At 41.5% G+C, this 20,540-nt stretch overlaps 1 protein-coding gene across 2 annotated transcripts in view; it reads right to left on the bottom strand.

The window, feature by feature from the left end:
- The window catches only part of COG5 (component of oligomeric golgi complex 5), a 334,884-nt gene that overhangs the window by 88,669 nt on the left and 225,675 nt on the right, over positions 1–20,540 (bottom strand). For both annotated transcript variants that reach the window (XM_083182966.1, XM_083182965.1), the window contains exons 11-12: positions 13,009–13,090; positions 11,214–11,418 (exon numbers count right to left, since the gene is read on the bottom strand). In XM_083182966.1, coding sequence (XP_083039092.1) covers positions 11,214–11,418; positions 13,009–13,090 — 287 coding nt within the window. The remainder of the gene's footprint in view (positions 1–11,213; positions 11,419–13,008; positions 13,091–20,540) is intronic.

The raw sequence follows: 20,540 nt of genomic DNA, 5'->3' as shown, positions 1-20,540 counted from the left end.
ACAGTAACCAGACTGGACCCTGACATCTGCTTAATTACTACTGAAATACAAAGCTTATACACAGTCATCCCACATGCAACGGGACTGTCATTTATGAGAAAGTTTCTCAATAATAAAATTTCGCACTGGATTATTGATTTACTGCATCTGATTCTAACTAAAAATGTTTTTCTTTAGAATTATGTATTTTTCCTACAGCTAGTAGGGGTCGCTATAGGGGCGGCGGTTGCTCAGTGATTTGCAAATGTGGTAATGTTTGATGTAGAACAGGATATATTCTGTAATGACCCCATGGTAGCAGAGCGTGTAGTCTTCTACACGTGCTACATAGATGAATTATTGGTATTTTGGAAAGGCCTGGCTGAAGGTTTAATTTCTGTTATTAACAAATGCCAGCAATAGTCCTATCAAACTGACATTTGATACGAGCAATACTGAGGTACATTTTCTGGATGTATCATACAGATTGATGAAGGGCTGATAACAACTAGGGTACTTGTGTATTATCACGGTGCCCATCACATCGCATACCATAAGGCATACGATGGTATGCGATGCGATATCGCGCAATGTTGTACAATGTCATACAATTTTAAAATTGTATGACATTGTATATGGCATACAATGCGATGGGATGCGATTAAAAATTGTATAAGCACCCTAATGGGTGCTTACAATGTTAAATGCACCCTAATGGGTGCTTAAAATGTTAAATGCACCCCCACGCCACCCCCCACTATAAAACGTGAACCCGAAGCGTGGCGAGCGCAGCGAGCCCGCATGGGGCGGCGGTACGCGTCCTACGACCTTTTCATACCCCCACTATCCACATCGGCGTGGAGTTGATTTTATATAGTGCCCGAAGCGTGGCGAGCGCAGCGCGCCCTGCGAGGGGACGCGCATAAGTTCACAGGTATACGCGTCCCCTCGCGGGGCTCGCCACACTATATAAAATCAACTCCACGCCGACGTGGATAGTGGGCGTATGAAAAGGTCGTAGGACGCGTACCGCTGCCCCTCGCGGGCTAGCTGCGCTCGCCACGCTTCGGGTTCACTTTTATAGTGGGGGGTGGCGTGGGGGTGCATTTAACATCGTAAGCACCCATTAGGGTGCTTAAAAGCACCCATTAGGGTGCTTATACAATTTTTAATCGAATAGGGGTCTAAAATCGCGTTGCATCGCATGCCATCGGGTGTATGGCATGCGATGCGATAAAAACATTGCACGATCAATATCGTATTCAGTTTGTTTCTGGAGTATCCTGTTTTATACAATAAATGTGACCTTTTATACTTTGTATCAAGTCGTATATCCCGGTGCCTATTTCCATCAAGCAAAGAAACCTTTGGATGTATATAGGGCTCTGTCCCTAGGTGAGTCTATTTCTGATTGTGCCTTTCAAGTGATGTCCTATTGAAAGATACCTTTATGTGAACCTCTCCTAGCTGGTCTAGGTGAGTTGGAGAAGTGACCTATCGGATCACTGACGCACTAATACTGGCTGATGATAATTAGGAGACTGTTTTCTCTCTTTCCGGTGTTTTGAATAACCACTTCTGGAGGTTTCAAGGCTGAGAGGAGACAAGACAGTGTGAACAAGGATCCTGTGAATTAGCGCTGTGGGGATCTAACTCTTCTGTTGTGTCATAAATATCGGGGGCGTGATGTATACCAGGCATGTCCAATGTTGGCCCTCCAGATGTTGTGAAACTACACATCCCAGCATGCTTTGCAATAGTTTTAGCATTCTCTAATAGCAAAACTGTGGCAAAGCATGCTGGGATGTGTAGTTTCACATCTGGAGGGCCAACGTTGGAAATGCCTGATGTATACGAAACCTGACAGGAATAATTCACTTGACTATACCAAAAACCTCCATTTGTAGTCTCCCTTATTCACAATTACTTAGAGTCCACTGCATTAATTCTGATGTGGCACGATCGAATATCCAGATGGATAAAGGGGATGCAGTCAAAATCCCGACAGGGTCAAAATCCCGACATTTAAAATCCCGACAAGGTCAAAATACTGACAATGTACAGGTGAAGCAGTCAACATGACTTTCGGTCGACAGGTCGACATGGTTTTTTTCACTGTTTTTTGACCCGACATGTACCGACAGGCGGTATTTCATGCCCTACCATCCACTAGGGCGTGGTGGGAGAATAAAATAGTGTGCCGAGCGCAGCATGGCATCGCGAGCGATGCGAGGGGCTGCGGTTCACTTCCAACTGTGTCCATGTCGACCGTGTCGACATTCGGGTAAAAAAACAGTGAAAAACCCATGTCGACCTCGCGACCTGTTGACAGACAGTCATGTTGACTGTTTCACCTGGTACATTCTATATGTCGGTATTTTGACCGGGATTTTAAATGTCGGGATTTCGACCGTCGGGATTTCATACCGACGGTCATACCGAACATGGATAAAGTAATAGATAATTTTGCTGCCAGAGGCTATAATCGTAACGAAATACAAATGACCAAACAGAAAGTTCTATCATTGCATAGATGTACTTACGCCTAAACCTAAGATTACCCATAAAACCGACATCATACCATGGGTTAACACATTTAACGTTGAAAGCCAATAGGGTCTCGAAAAAACTTTGGCCTATCATACAATCTGACCCCGATTTGAAGTTACAGAATACTAAATTAATGGCTTGCTACAAACGCAATCGTAGTCTACGGGATATTTTCGTAAAAACGAATTTACACTCAGAAATAAAAATAAAAAAAACCTAAACATTCAGGCTGCATACGTTGTACATGTGTCACTTGTAAATTTCTAATACCGGGAGCAACCTTTTATAACCCGCATAGTGGGACGGCATTGCAGATTCGTCATACCTTAACATGCAATTCACGTTTTGTGGTATATCAAATAATTTGACCGTGAGGCCTGAGTTATATCGGAAAAACTGAGCGGACATTCAAAGAACGTATGGCCGCGCATCGTTCAGCTATCAAAAAGGCCATTAACTCAGGTCAAAGTGAACAGTCAGTAGCACGGCATTATGTACAAACTTTGCATAATATCACTATATTATATCGCTATAAAATATCGGATGATAGATTTTGTCCCTGATTCCCTGAGAGGAGGATACCGGGGTCTCAAGTTACTCCAGTGTGAAGCACGCTGGATTATCAGACTAAAGACGATATAGCCTAAAGGGTTAAATTAAATCACCGGGGCTGAGTTGATCTAGCCATACATGCTATATGCTTGAATGGTTTTTTAACTTATGTACAGATATTAAGAAATATGCAGGTACTTGTTTCCTAGCACGGCGCCCAGATGTTCTACGTACGGCACCGTAAGGAAATCGCATCGCATGCGATGCAATTTTTTTTAACAATTTAAAAAAAGATATATAATTTTTTTCTAAAAACCTATATCCACGACACCCCGAAGTGTGGCGAGCGCAACGAGCCCCGCGAGGGGCGCGGAACGCGTCCTCCGACTTTTTCATTAACCCCACTATCCATTAATGGCATGCGATGAGATTTCCTTACCCTGAATAGCCCACTATGTAAATTGAGTAGTGGGCGCCGTGCTAGGAAACAAGTACCAATATGCAATGTCGGTTTGACCTAGCCACTGATATGTACTTAACCTGGGTCAAAATTTTCACATATTTTCATCATTTTTTAATGTACTGTATATATCAATAATATCTCTTCTGCTGTGTGTATATTTTCATTTTTCATGTGTATACAGTATGTATTGTCCTTATTGCATTTAGTAATTGATGCATGTTGCACTTTAATTATAGGTAGTTTATTTTATTCTATTTGTATCATAGAAGGGGATGCGTCCTCTCATGATATTATTACAGTAAAGGCCCATACACACTAGAAGATTTTCATTTCAAAAGACTTTGCCAAAATCTCTGATTGATATATCTATCACCAAAGTAGTGCGTACACAATTAGCTATTTTCCCCAAAGAGCAAGAGATGTTCAGGAAGCGAAAGACTTCGCTGAAGATCTTTTATATAAAGGAGTATTTACATAATAGGTGGGGTTTAAATTCCAAGGCTGGGAGCAGTGGCCATTGTATTCAGTGCATTTCTGTTCTTGGGGCATTTCTGTTCTTGTGCCAGCCATGTATATGTTAACTCCATAAAAAATATACATTGGTGGGCAGTGGTGACAGTAACGTATATATGGCTGGCCTGCGCCAGCCATGTATACATTGCCACCATAAAAAAATATACATTGGTGGGCAGTGGTGCCAGTAATGTATACATTGCTGGCCTATGCCAGCAATGTATATATTACTGTCTATTAATCATTAGTGGACAGTGGGTGGTGCCAGTAATGTATACATTGCTGGCCTGTGCCAGCAATGTATATATATTACTGGCTTATACTTTAAAAAACCATTGGTGGGTAGTGGTGGCAGTTATATATACATTGCTGGCCTGTGTCAGTAACGAATATATATATTACTGGCTTATACTTTAAAAAACCATTGGTGGGTAGTGGTGGCAGTTATATATACATTGCTGGCCTATGCCAGTAATGTATATATATTACTGGCTTATACTTTAAAAAAACATTGGTGGGCAGTGGGGGGTGCCAGTAATATATATATATTATTGGCTAATAATCATTGTGGGCAGTGCAGGAGACCTTGCTGCTGGTCTCCGTGCAGGGGGAGGGAGAGAGGCGGGGCATTCTAAATCAGTGCCGCCTCGCTGACACGGTGAGTGATGTGTGGCTGGCCGGGCAGGAGAGCGGAGCGGGGCGTTGTGGGATACGTAGTGCTCTCTTGTCACTGCTATGTGACTGGGCGGGGGAGCGGGCGGTGCAGCACGTCAGTGTCAGCCGGTGAGTATGTTCCATGTGGAGCAGGCTCTGGGAGCGGGGGGAGGGAGTGGGGCGGTCTGCCGGGCTGAAAGTCTGTCATCTTTCAGCCCGGCGGCCGTACACACTTACCAATGATGGCTGAAAAAACAGCCATCATCGGTAGACGTGCTGGTAAAACCAGCAGACAGCCGAGTTTGCTAGCGATGATGCGGAAGCGCGCATCATTGCTAGCAGTTCATCACCGAGGCATACACACTGGTTGATTTTCAGCGCAAAATCTCTCAAAACGCCAGTTTTGAGCAATTTTTCAATGAAAATCGGCAAGTGTGTATGGGCCTTAAGATGTCACAGTTTTGCACCTGGCATTTGCTGAGACCGGTAAATGATGTGCTCTTCACACCTGGGTATTTAAGAAAAAGTGGTTTTGTTGCAGTGTGAGCCTGAAGACAATGCAGTATGAGCATTGAAACGTTGCTGCGTACGATTAAATCAACTTATTCGACAACGGATGGAGTGCTGCTTTGTCTTTGGAATTCTATATGCTATCTCAGCAAGCGGATACCCTCCAAGGAATTCATATTTACAACCAGATCAGCCAGAGTGGGTGCACTTCAGAATAAATACAAATTGATCCAAGAAGGCATTCCAGCACAATTTTAGTGAGATAAACATTTGTGTATTAAAGAATAAATGCTGAGTACTTTTGGAGCTTCAGCCTTGTCTGCAGGGTACAATCCAATATGCAAACAAAAAATGTGAGTCCACCTTACTCGCCCAAACATACAACACAAATAAATACCGTAACTCTGTTTGCAGCCACCACCTCCGGGCGCTGGGATCCCCACTTCCGGAAATATGAGACCCGAACTTCCGGTGTCCCAAATGTGGAAGGTCCGTGTGCACCAACGGACCTTCCACCAGACCACTTCCGCATTCCACCCTCCCTCTTCCTTGGTAGCAGTAGCAGAATAACAGGTGTAAACAGCAGCACCTGGGATTTCCTGTTATAAGGGTTTCCAGGGCAGAGTCACCTTGCTCTCGATAGGCCGGGGGTGTTGTAGTATAGGGACCTTTTAAGAATCTGCTATGCTCAGTGAACCTGTATGCTACTGCTTGTGATATCAACTGCATATGAATGTAACCTGCTATGCTGTCACCTGCTGTTGAGCATAAACAAGTTGTCATCCGAGACCCTGTGTTTGTGATCCTTGTCACAATCTCCTATATAACAGCCCAGATCTGTCACTCTGTGACTGTGTGTATAACGCTGGGCGGAGTCATAGAATGACGGATCGGGGCCAAAAGGCTATCAGCGAAGCACTTGCCGATATCACCCCTCCCCAATCTCTCATCAGGAAAAAATCATCGCTCAAAGACTTGCAAGTGATAAAGTGTGTAAGTAAGTAATCACCACCTACAGCACACCCACACCCGCCCCTCCCACAGCACCACCGGACACCCTCCCCTACCCGTGGCCACCCTGCATCAGCCACTCCCCCACCCACAGTACTAATGCAGGCACATATGGCACCTCCACAACCGGTCCTCCTAAACACGCAGTACCCCCGCAACCAGCCATCCAGACACTGCACCTGCCCATATCGCAATGCCCCGTTTTTTGAGGCATGCGATTAGAGACACTAAGATTTTCGTAAAAACCCTTGGATATGACGTCAGACCAAAGGGTATGCAAGTGAATTGATAGTGTATTCCGTTCATGCTAAATCTTAGACATTTTCTGTCCGTTTCCTTTATAGGGATATGAAAATAGGCATCCGGCAAGTCTATCGAGACCTGGAAATCTTTCTTTCTCAGATCCATGAGGATTCTATCCGAAACTTTCTCTTCCTTATTCTTTTGTTCAAGCTTCTTAGGTCCAGAATGGTCCTGAACCCTCCTGAAGCTTTGGCACAATGAATAGATAAGAATAAAACCCCTTCTTTTCCTTTGATTTCGGAACTCATTCTACTACACCAGAGCTGATTAAGTTGCTCAGACTCTTTTGTAGTGACAAGATTTCCATATCTGGATTTGGCAGTCTTGATTCCACAAACTGGTCTATCCTTGGCGCGAAAAAAATCTAAATGATAGCCCTCTGAAATAATTTTTTATCCATAGTTCCGCAAACCTTTAGATTCTTCCTGCGACTTGCGTCCCTGTCAGACTGAAGACAGTCATTGTCTTTGACTTCCTCTTTGAATAGATTGAAAAAAGATCTGGAAGCATTAGGAAAAACCTTTCCTTGTAGGGGTGACCAGGTGTATATGATATATCCTGCTTGAACTGCTGCCTTGGGAATTCTCCATGTATCTACCACGACTATCTTGTGGTAATCTCACTGATTTTCATCCTGACATCCTATGGATTAAGGAACCTAATTACTTCCAAATTAAAATGATCCTTCATAAGGTAACGGCCAGTCTCCCTTTAGAATGAGAATCTGCTGCCCACGGCCTGAGCCATAAGGCTCTTTTAGCCAGAATACCAGAGGTTAAAGACTTGACTGAATAATCCAAAACATCTAACGTTGCCTCATACATGTAAACAATAGCAATTTGAATAACTGACAGATTTTTGCACATAGTCTCTCTAGAAACCTTCTCTTACACATAATTTTGCAGTGAAGAACACCATAACCTGAGAGCTCTAGCCCCCGAGGCAACCGCAACTCCTGATTTTAAAATTTTAAAATGACTGAACTAGAGATATGCAGTATTTTAAACGCACTCTCCACGGGATCTCTGAGAGTAGCAACGTCCTCTAGGGGAATAGTATTCCTAGTGGTTATTTCAGCTACTGCTGCATCAATCTTGGAAATGGCACACCATTTAAGAAACGCTTCACATATTGGGTACATATTTCCACTCTTCTCATACTACCGATACACTTATCCACACCTTGCCACTCCTTCTGCAGGATATCCTTTATAACTTTATGAACTGTGAAGGACCTATCATTTTTGGACCTATCCTCAAAGAGAGAATTCTGATCCATTTTAGTTGGATCCTTATAATTCATAGATTTATAGATACAATCTATACAATATCCATATTAAACATCCTGCTGTCTTCAACCATTTCCCCTGACTAGGCACTAGATAGACCTGCAACTTCTTCATCTGATACATAATCAGGCAATTCGCCATAATCCAAGTCCAGACTGGTCTGAGACCTCAAGAAAAGGAATTCCCGCACCAGTATTTTTAATTTTTTAATTTTTATTCTTCGGATTCTCCTCCCCCAGTTATTTTCAAAGATTTAGGTGAGAACGAGTCTTCACCTAAAATGATCTGGGGGTGCTACCCACTACTTAAAGTTTAACCTATACACCCACAAAGAAAAAGAAGTATTTTGTAGGGTGCACTGAGAATCAAATATTAATTAATTATTTTCCATAAGAAGTAACTTTTATTTATTCACTTAAAAAGGGTCTCTCAATTCAAAGGAGACCATATGACCTTGTCTCAGAGTGAAATATTAAAAAATAGAAAGAGTGATAAAGAATGAAAAAAAATGTGTACAAATTTTAAAATCAAGAGAAAAGGATGAACATGTGTATGTCAGATTATTACTCAATTTTTGGCTGAAGTTGCCTTTATTTGTAGCTGCTTTCTGCTATTGTTATTATGTTGCAATTATGCAAACAAATATATTGTCCATGTAGTTCATAGGATTTTACTGAGAATACAGAGGCATTGTACTATTGTCAATATTCCTCTCGTGAGCCACGTTATTCCGTCCAGGGATATGATAATGCTCGCTAATAAATGGTAATTTTGCACATCTGCACTGAATTGGTACGGGGAGGACCTTTATGAATTCATTTTAAGTGAGGGGTATCCTTTGTTTGTATGTTATCAAGTCTGCATATCTCTGTGTCTGTATTTAAGCGGATTAATCGCCAGAACAGGTGCAGTTAGATACTGTAAGTTTATTATTTATACCTCTCCTTATATATAAAATTAAATTAATTCTTGTCATGCAGCCCGTATATATAAAGTCTCTGTTACCCAAAAATAAGCCAAATCCTCGCTGGGATCAGAGTGGCTGTGTCGTTATATGACAGATGAGACTGGAGTGGTTTATACTTGCACCCCAATTGGTGCTCCCCACCTCTTCTAAATACCCGATAATAAGCGGTTTTACCGCCGGGAAGTGCAGTGATAAATATATTCAGCGTATTATTTTATTCGTCTGGTATAAACATCCAGTTCATACAGATTTCAAACGTGCCTTAGATCGGCACACTTTGTTTAATGTTTTAATTCTCATACACATATCATTTCTACTGAACAGTTAAATATTCTATGTAGGTACAAAACAAGTATAGATCTCCCTTATTGTTGTGTCTGTATATACTGTATAATTGTTTCAGTGCTATTTATATTATAAAGCGCGCACACAACACACTTTTATTGTATTATATATACATGTCCAGTTGGGATCTCAGGGTCTGTGTGTGCATACACACTATTCCCTCTCCCAATCTTGGACTAAAGGGTTTGTGATAATCTTTGTACCTTTATAGGATCGCGCTGTGCGCGACACCTGATTTAAGCAGTGCTCTCTTACAGTATTGTGTCATATAAGCGTGATAATATCATTCAATGCCCGCAGTGTTATCTGGGGGTCCCCGTGTTCAGCATATAGGGACTACCCTCTTTACACGGGCTGTTAGGGACAGGCACTTAGCGGTCGCATATGATCTTGCGTTACCGCTTTATCAGCACAAATCCTGGGTAGCACAGTGTGTGTGCTCCCAGCGCCGTCTATCGGAGTTAGTCCCGGGCAGCGCTTTACTGTGCTCCCGGCAGTATCACGCACTGCGGTCGCACTAGGTTTTGCGCCGCTACTGAGGAAAGCAGGTCCCGGGTAACACTATGTCAGTGTTCCCGGCGTTCACTACCCGCTCGTGCCGCTGTCAGCAACTGATCACAGATAAATGCTGAACTCTAACAATGAACCAAACACTGCTTATAACTAGCGTGGTACACATCTTATATTCTTATATCCTATATATTGCAGCTACCATAGCTAACTACACATGTTCACCCTATTCTAACTACCAACGACTGTTTCACTAAAGCTTCCTCAAGACCTCGACCGCTTATTACTCTGAAAAAATTCATCCTTTAAAACAAAAGATTTTTTCATCCACTACATAAGTTGTGCCAGACTATGTACCAGAAGCTGCACTGGAATCCTTAACATGGTCTGCACACATGGACTCTTCCGCAGTCTGAGGTTACAGGAAAAGAGAGCGAGTGGCAGCAGGAAAACCGGGACAGAGAGAGTGACCGCAGGGGCACAAAGAAAGTGACCGAAGGGAGAGGGAGGTCGACAGCGGGGACATGAATACAGGGAGAGTCACAGCGGGAGACACGGCAAATGTAAAAGTTACAGCAGGGACACAGGTAAAGAGACGGTGACAGCAGGGACACAAGGAAAGAGACCATAACAGTAGGACAGGGAGATTGACAGTTGGGACAGCAAGTGACAGCTAGAGGCAGGGAAAGTGACAGTGGGGGACAGTGTTCAGAGGTAGCAGGGATCCAGAGGTGGCAGGGATAAGAGACAGGTGAACCCCATCTGGGTACAAAGCAACAGAAGGTAGAGGTCCAGCGATGGCACTGACTAGATGAGATCAGCGGCAGGGTGGTGCAAAAATGAGAGCCGGCCTCCTGGAACAGGCAGAGAGAGGACCAGCGGCGCATGGATGAGTGGGGGGTTAGGTAGGGAGATAGAGAGGAGAGAGTGGTGTTTGGCAGAGAGAGAGAGAGAGGTAACAGAGAGAACCCCCCTCTCTGTTACCTCTCTCTGAGACAGAGAAAGAGTGTGACTGGCTTTCCCGAACACATTTCTAAAACTGGTCTGTGCAGGGGCATAGGGAGGGAGGAGATAGCCACACACACACATCAAGATTTAAAGTGTCGGCTCCCCCATCACCCATCTATACCCCATTGTATTCAGAGACTCCAGCGTCCCCTATGCATGAAAGAGAAATAAGACAATATAAACAATTCAATAAGTAAATGTGGTCCACATGTACTACATTACTCTCTAATATACCGTTATTCCCCTCTGTAGTGATAACTAACAAAACTGCTGTTGAACAGGGAGCCACCACACAGAATGGTCTGCATGACTGTAAAGTACACTGCAGTTCCTCACATCCCATCGCACAGTACAAAACGTATGTGCTGCACATACTTTTTGAACTAGCTTCGGATTGCATCAAATCGCATGCGATGCGATGTAGTCCAAAATGCATCGCTCCCCACTGGGCAATTTTTGGGGGGGAGTGCTCTCTAAACCCCCCACAGCATTTCCCTGGGCCGGGCAGAGCCACTGAGCACTTTAAGTAAATTACAGTTATCAGATGTATATAAACTCACTCATGATCTTGTTTCTTTATTATGAAAACATCTTGTGCGTCATCATTTATTTGTTGTAATTCAGGTATGAGATCAGAGCTCCCGCTACTTGTAAAGGAACCTTGTAAATTCTGGTTGTACTGCTGAAGTCGTTTCCATAAATCATTGTGTAGTCTCAGAAGTTTAGGATATTCTCCTTCAAAAGCCTGTTTCAGGAAAGTGGAAGCTAGAGAACAAAAAAAGACATAACCGGGGTAATACCAGACTAGATAGGTATAAGATGTCTCTCACGAAGATAAAATAACAAATAAGCTAAATATTTCCTATTTAGGCTTTCACATCTAAATGCCCAGAAGGCATATCAAGGAGATAAGAAGAACCCTCTTATATCATAACCTTTACAGACATAACACTGCACTTCAGTAGCATCTTTTTACGTATTAAAGGATTTTTTTTTAAATATGACTTTCATTAAATACCATATGCAAAGTAGCCCAAGTTCTGCATTATTATGCTAATTAACAATGATAATGATGTGAACTAAATTATGGGGCATACACATTTTCTCCAAAGATTGTCCATCTGTGCCCCAGGTACATGCGAGAAACAGCTTTCAGTTGCCCTGAAGTCCTCTATACTCGCCAATAACGCTCTCATGATTACTGCATGGTTGGCAATTAACAAATATTTAAACCCCTTAATTAAAAAAAAAAAAGTCTTTGTTCTTAGAAAAAGTTGTTAAAGGACAAAAATACGTACATGGTCCACTGCTGCCTCTCATCTGATATTCACTTCTAAGCATCTAGTATCATCTTCCTACATTCTTGCGCTGGACCCTTTGAGTGCCAACAACTCTAGTGATGTGCAAAATATCTGCTAAACATGGCAACATCTCTATGAGCGATATCTGCTAAAAATGCCAGTGTCGCTTTATTTTGTTATATATATTCAAATAAAAAATGTTTTGTACAAAAATATTATATTACCTATTTAAGGTAAACATTACAAGTCAATGTGGTGAATAAAAAATGTTTGCTTGGCAATTTTCATACCAATTTTGACAAATTCACTGCCATCCAACATTCAAAAAATAAACACCAAGGAGTGACCGACATTGCCATGTGGACTGCAGCATGAGTCCGTCTCTGCTATGGGACATTACTACTGTACCTCACCATCCTACAAGTTGCATGCTTAAAGGGAATTTGTGTACATGGAAAGAGAAATGTTGGGACTTATTCACCTGCTGGTCCAAAATGGAGCATAACTACAGCAGAGAGTTCCTAAATAAGTGACCTGTATATGTGTTCTAACCATCCTGCATTATATTACAAGTTGGTTAAAGATTATTTAGCAGGAATACATATTAATTTCCATGCATGTGAGGTTAGGCTATTAACTTTAATACTATCCTGACAACTGTGCCTGAATATTTTCTGAATATATTGAAAGTTCTGCAAGAAGCTCAAGTATTTTGTTACCTTGCAAGCATTGTTTATGACAAGCAGCGACACATAATTGTGACTTGATTTATGGAATTTATTAAGCCCAAATATGCCAGTGCTGTGGATAATTTTTTTCTTGTTTTCTTCTATTCAAAGACTAAAACATAATTTTAATGATATCATCTGTTATCATCCACAGATGGCGAAAACAGAACCGGTGGTGGAACAAATACTGCCGCTACACCTGTTTAATCGCTTTCCCCATGCAAGCATGTCAAAAACCCCTCTAGAAAATCTGCATTTTACCTTTTTTGCATGCAATGTCTTTTTGTTTTTTAATCCTACTGTACCTTTTAAATTTTCAAACTTACCATTTGTTGCCTTCTCAAAATGAGATGAAAGCATCTGGGTAACGGAATTCCAGAATGTGAACAAAATATCTGGCTGACCATCCTAAAACAAAAATATGGATAAAACAATAAATATTACAATTACTTGCTCCTTTACGGCAAACTAATATATTTCTAATTAATCTACCACTGTGAGTTAAGTCTAATAATGTCTAAGTTAATAGAGGTATTGGGTTTTGAGTGAGTCTGCATGGTCTATTTTAAAGCAGCAATCATTTACAAGGCAAAACCAAGCTGGTCTTACCTAGTAAATGATTGGTGCATTAAAATAAATGCTTAGACTCACATAAAACTCAGGGGCCATTGGTGTCTCTATAATGGGTGCAATGTGTGTGGTGCACATAGGCCCCCTTTGCCCAGATGGGCATACACCACACCCATATTTTATTACTAACCTTTCTGGTGTAATGAGTCGGGGCTGCAGATGCAAACTGGAAGCCGTGCAAGCACAGTAGCAAAATTATTCTCCAGAACACGACGGGTGACATGTTTCTGGAGACCTGTGCATGGCAGCACACTTTGGCACAATGCCACAGCCTATTACACCGTGGAGATAAGGGGCCTGCATACAGTATGTGCCCCTTTTCTGTTAAAATGCCTCTGCCGGAGGCTATTACATTTATCCATGTATTCCCAACTATTATTTATTTACAGTTTCTTACATAGCGCAGCAAATTTCGTTGCACTTTACAATTGTAAACAGAGATAAAACAAACTGGGTAACAACAGACAGACTTGGAGGTAAAATGGCCCTGCTGCAAGCTTAAATTCTATAGGGACATAGGAGGGAAACACAAGGACAGGCACCAGTAACAGCATAGCTTGTAGGTCAAGAAGGGGGTTATGCATATGGCACTTAAATAGGTACTTGTACACTATCGCGGCTCCCACGATGGGCATCGTACAGGGAAAAATCCATTGCATCGCATGTGATGCGATGCGATGCCATTTTTCACAGAAATCATGGACATGTGTTCAAATCATGTAAAATGCACCCCAAATGTCAGTTTTCACACTGTATCACCCCCACTATCAACGCCAACCCGAAGCGTAGCGAGCCCGCGAGGGGCGGCGGTACGCGTCCTACGACCTTTTCATACCCCCACTATCCACGTCGGCGTGGAGTTGAGAATAGAAAGTGTGGCGAGCGCAGCGTGCCACGGAGCCCGAAGCGTGCCATATGGAGATCTTTCTATAAAATACTTTATCTACTTTCTGACATGATGCATTATATGTTCATTAGCTCATGGAGATAGAAGGTGGAGAGTCATTTCTAGCCTTCAGTTCTCATAATCATGCTTTTATTAGACAGCTCTGATAACATGGAACTTGCTGAGAAACAAGTTGGCATGGTCCGTGGTCAAGTGATCACAGGTTATTTGTAAACTGTCCATCTTACCAATTTGTCTCAAAGAGAGGTGCAGCCTACTTATAGTATGGAAAGATAATGCATTGATAGTTGTGTGCTACCAATTTTCCTACTGTTCAGCAGCCTGTTTGAGAAGCAAAAAAAAACCCATTGAGAGTGAAGACCATGGTGAGAATTGTGAGTTCACATCACTTCTGTAAACAGATGAAAAGCCTTTAAGTAGACAATTCTATTCAAGCGAAATATCTAATAATATCATAATCTTGTTGCAGAGCCTGCCAAGATTATGGTATTACTCTGCCATCAGCTCTAGTGAGACAAACAGAGGTAAGTAGACCAGATAAGTGTAAGCTGTTTTCACCTTAACAAGGAGAAGACCGGCCTTAACCGATTTCTGCTTAGTTTGAGGTAAACCATTGCTACATTTAATCCTATTTGAATTTTATAGTGATATAAAGAATTATATCACAAAACCTTATCCAGAATATTTCTTGAAGCACTTTGCCTCACCTTACCCTGTACGGTAGTTTTCATATAATAAAAACAAATTCTGACTCTGCTTACTATATGTGCCTTGGGGAAAAATCCTTGCCTCTCTGTTGTGGTGTAAACAGAAATAAAAGAGATGGTACACCCACTGGCGAGATGCAATATGACTTACACAATAAATTGGTTGTACAAGTCCAGATAGTCAGAATATTGATCTAAAAAGACTCAAAAACAAAAAGACAAGACCATGGTGCAATACTGTGAGGCACTTCAGGTTGTTTTAATTCAATCAGCACACTCACATTAGATAGGTCATAAATGCGCATATCAGAGGTCTTTTTTAGAAGGTCTTTTTTAGAATCTTCCTTCCGGGTTACTTGAACCTATAGGGCACCACCATCCCTCAGCAACTTGCAGTACACTCGTCCCGCTGATCGGTAAGTAGCTCCTTTGCTCAATCTCCTCAACTGAACTCACTGAGAGTTCATCTGAGGAGATTGAGGAAAGGAGCTTCTTACCGATCTTACCGATAAAGGAACTTGAACATCTGCAGTTTATTAGAATGTTACCTAATGGTAATTGTTACCTAATTAGCTTAATGGAATAAAGGCACATCAACTTTCCTATAGTCACTCCAGTGATACTGGAAATCATTTTTTATTGTAGCTGAAAAAAAAACATTTCCTGAAGTTTAACCAATATTATGGAAATCTAAGTATAATGCACATATTGTCAACTAGTTTCCCAGTAATTCCCTCACAATATGCATGAAAGGGTCAGAAAATGATATCATCTATAATGTGTCTGCTAGGATGTTAGCACCTATACAGTACCTTACGAACAGAGATGTTTCTTAGGTTATTTAATTTTAAAGTAAGGCACAGAGAGGCTAGAGAGATAGGTCATGCTCTGCTACAATAAAGGGAGAAATGAGGAAAGTGAGGACTTGACTCTGGTTAACACAGCGACACCTTGACTCAAGCTCAAACTTTTCCTCTGACTGTGGTGACTGACCCCCTTTCCATTCCCCTTCCTTCCCACCAAGAACAAACAAAAGCAAGTACAAGCATAAAAAAAAGTACTGTATGTTATAATTTGCTAAAAGAGAGGGTTGGTGAGGGAAGCCTGCACTAGGTGGGGTTGAATAATTTTGATAATTTTTAGATGGTATGGATAGTAGGTTGGGGATATAACTGACTATAGTTATGAGATGGCTTCTAAATTTAACATTACAAACAAGCCTCTGCCACTGGCCTTGGTTTGATATATGTAATGGTCAGTGGTGCACCCCCGAGTTATTATAAGTTTAACAAGGGAAACAAAAAGAAAAAGAAAAAGAAACTCGGGTGGGGTGCACTCTTAATACCCCAAACTCAAAGTTGCTCAATAAAGATGCATTTTATGCTTTAGTGAATTTTTTATTGTGATTTTTTTTATATATATTTGCTGAGTGTCTACACTAATTAATAAATAGTGTTAAAAAACAAAAATTGACGATTATAATTTGATCTGTCCTTGCGATTTATTGGTTATTTACAGGAGTTGATCTGACTGATGTGTGTGTATATATGCGCTTAATTCTGGAAGCTGACCATCATATATCCTTAATGCTTTTGACCCAGGGGCATTGTTGGTATATTCTCAATTAAACTTGAGATAAGGATTATAATCATGGGTCAGCGCAACTCAAAATCTCGGAAAAAGCAAAAACAACTTTCTTATATATATATATATATACACACACATCAAAAATAGTTTTTTTGGTATTATTTACATATATACAATTCTAATTTCTCTAATGATTTATTCTTCCTTGGCTGTCATGTGCAGTTAATAGTCTAGCCACTCTGTAACCTGAGATGGCAACATATCAACTGTGTAGCAGACCTGTTGCCATACATGTAGCGAGTCTGTATTTTTGTAAGCAGAAAGTTACCGGGTTAATTACCCTAACAATAGTGCAGAATGCTGTCTAAAATACTGTTTGGCTCAGATAGTCCTGGTTAATCTGTGGCACAGCTGCGTTTCTAATTTGATCAAGGAGCATATCAATAATGCTTCTATCTATCCGCTATCTGTGTCACAGTCCCAGGGGTCCAATGTGAATATCACCAATTGCGTCCGGTCCGACTTAAACACACATGCATACACACTTAGGTGCAATAAGATGCAAGCTGCTCAGTGCCTGTCAGTCCGGCTTAAACACACACACTTGGGTACAATCAGATACAAGCCGCTCAGTGCTTGTCAAATCCTCCAAACATCCAGCATCAGCAACTGTTTGATACTCAAAATCCCCTTTATGCTAAGTAGACACAGATACTACAGTATATGTAATAGCCGGTCCAATTACCCTGATCGTTCTAAGACACCCTGTGTGTCAATTTGCGGCGGCAATACAGATTCCAATGTGTTAACAGCCGTCAGTGTCTAAAATACACTGTGTCTCTAGCAAGGGGACAAAGGGGAGAGGAAAGGCAAATATGTGTCAGCAATCTGCTAGACCAAATTGCCACTTGTGTGGCCACTGCACCGCTAACAATATGCGCAGAGGAGAGAAGCAAATGTGCTTAATTACAGCGCAGAGAAAAAAGTGATAAATAAATAAATAAAAGGAAGGAGCGCTGCCCTGCATCGGGAGCCGGGCCAAAGTAATCGGCACAGTATTACTCCACAGGGAGGGGATCCTTCGTTACCAGTCCTGTAAGCTGAAGCGAAGTCTCCTGAAGCTGCAATCGGGTATTTTCAAATTCTATGCAGGAGACCGCTCTGACGGTCACGTGTGCACACGTGACCGAGTCTGTGACGCGCGTTTCGCAGGAGCTTGATCACACGGCAGCGCTGTGATCTCAATGATCTGTGCAGGGTTCTGGCCAATTCGCCTGTCAGAACCTGGTCTACATGTTTGGCGATATTTAGACACATTTTCCCGAATTCGCATCTCATTAAATATGCAAATTGTATGCTTTTCAATGGGAAAACATCTGGATGCGAGTATCGGCGCGACTAAAAATCGCACTTTCAGAATGAGCGATTTTGCTGCAAAATTCGCGGTTTTTGCATCTCATATGCAAATATCGGGGAAAAGTGCGATTTCTGACGTTTTCGTCGAAAAAATCTCAAAAAATCGAATTTTCGCATCCTATTAAATGTCACCCATAGTTTCTGCATGTTGTTTTTTTTTTTTTTTAACGGGCTCATTAGTGATGATGAGGATGCCCCTAAATGTTTGCATGAAGCATGGCTACCATTAATGCAGCAGTTGTCAAACTGTGGGTCCTGACCCCAAAGTGGGTCCCGACCTTCTCAGCATGGGGTTGCGACTCCATGTTGCTGACCATCAAGCTGATGACTTTTCTAATCTCAGTCAGTGATTCTGAAAAATCTGTTGCATTGTCTGTTACTTCAGACTCCTCCCATCATTGTGTGTCTCCACAATGCTGCCATGCATGTGTTGACTACACATGTGATTTGATGACAGTAACTTGCTGGGGTTCGGTCACTATTTTTATTGTCTAATGGGGTCCCAGAGCAAAATAGTTTAAGGACCCCTGCATTAATGTAAGTTGTATTGCTACACAAAATATGGTATGCTACAGAAAATATTACTGAAATCTATTACATACTGACACTACAGTATTTGTGTTAATAAGCAGTGACTCAGGTAACATTTCATTGTACATATGTTATGTTCAGCCATGACAAGGAAAGCAATATAATTGAATTTATTTCCTGGCATGCTGTATTTTATGCTGTGATTTATGCTTCTACGCTTCTTGATTTGATTGTAGAGCTAACTTATTAAAATAATTCTCGCAAGACTTCAACAGGATACAAAATATCCAAAATAATTTCCACAGCGTCTGAAGAAAAGGACTACAGTACATAGAACTATTTGACCTTAGCAGAGAAAAAAAGATCATGTAATGCTGTCTATGCATAATATCAGATTTAAAACAAAACTGTGTGACAAGCTAATTATATAACTGGAATTGAGTAACCCAGGCATCTTAAATTGAATATCTTTGGTCTAGTAAAGGTTGGCTAGAGTATAGAACATAGACTCAGGTTGACGTTTTTAATACGTCAAATAAGACTATTTGGCCAATGAATACCAAACTATAATATACAATAGCAAATTTGGATAGCACTGGTTTAGCTTATATGGGTATAATTGTTATTTATGTGGACTCAGGAGAAAGTTAAGATGTGCACAGGAACTAGTCACCGTGGGGTGTACTGGAAAGAGGTAGTTTGATTAAGCCATAACAGCACTACTGAGCAATCTCCATATTGGCTGCTGCAGGGAGGTTTTATTTAATAACAAGATGACTAACATCGGTACACCTGCACCATCTTTTCACTTTGTTACAGTCTGACAACCTGCAAATACTCAGCAAGCAGGAGGAGGAGTTTGCAGGTGCACACTAAATCTAAATGCTAGACCTTTTAATATCATTGCTATATTGCATTTCTGAGGTTATTAGCATAATGATGGCCATTATTATGGGCTTGTCCACCGCGTCCAGGTTACCTCAATAGGACAAGTCCCTAACACTACTCTGAGACAGGTCCAGGGCACAGGGCCCCTCAGGCCAGCCCAGCAGAACCACCCCATGGCATCACATTAGTGTGAAATGTAAGTGATAGTAAAAGGGATAGGGGAAATTATATGTGATAAGACTTACCTAGGTAAGAGGTAATAATAAATGTGGAGGGTGCTACATATATACTAAACAAACTAAAGGGGTGATCGAAAGTGTACGATATGATGCCATGGAGCAGCCCAGCAACAGCAGCCCAAAGAGCCCCCCCGCCCCAAACACAGTCCCACAGACTAACACTCAGTATATATATATATATATATATATATATATATATATATATATATATATATATATATATATATATATATATATATATATATATATATATATATATATATAGTAGGACTTACCCTCACAGTGCAAAGCTGAAAGTTTTGAATGTTGGACTCCAACCTAATTAAAAACAATCTGGGACAGGTGTTCGGGTGCTAGTTAAGGAGGAAGGCGTCTCTAGTTCCTTCCAGTGTGTATAAATACACAATATATACAGTATAGCAAATACTGCAATCCACAACTGTCATACTCATTGCATAACGCACCACTACAGTCTTCTGCTGATGGTCTGCATGATCCAACTCTGCTCCATGATGAGTGTCTGTTACATGCATAACTAATGGAGGCCACACACGCACCGATGCGGGCGGTGCGATGCTGTACGATGGGGTGCGCGCTCCCGCGGCACCTCATCGTACAGTACAAAAAGTATGTGCTGCACATACTTTTTGTACTAGCCTTTTCTAGCATAGCATCGCATGCACATCGTATGCACAAGGCATACGATGCGATGCTATGTGTGCTAGTTAAGCCCACAACGCACGCCAGGATCGGTGCGTGTGTGGGCTGCATAAGTTTGGCTGTACATCTACATTACTGCTAAATAAACTACACCATTTGTTAAGCACTGGGTTGTTTGGCATCTTCAAGGATCTGCTGTACTATTACTCTGCCATCCCATGGCCAACAGTAAATATATAGTCAGGCAAGAGGACAATGTAGAACCAGGGGAAGCAAAAATTAGAACAATGTCA

The sequence above is a fragment of the Crinia signifera genome, chromosome 4 (genome assembly GCF_055691185.1).
Source record: "Crinia signifera chromosome 4, ASM5569118v1, whole genome shotgun sequence".
Lineage (NCBI taxonomy): Eukaryota > Metazoa > Chordata > Amphibia > Anura > Myobatrachidae > Crinia > Crinia signifera.
This window is presented reverse-complemented; position numbering and strand designations above follow the sequence as displayed.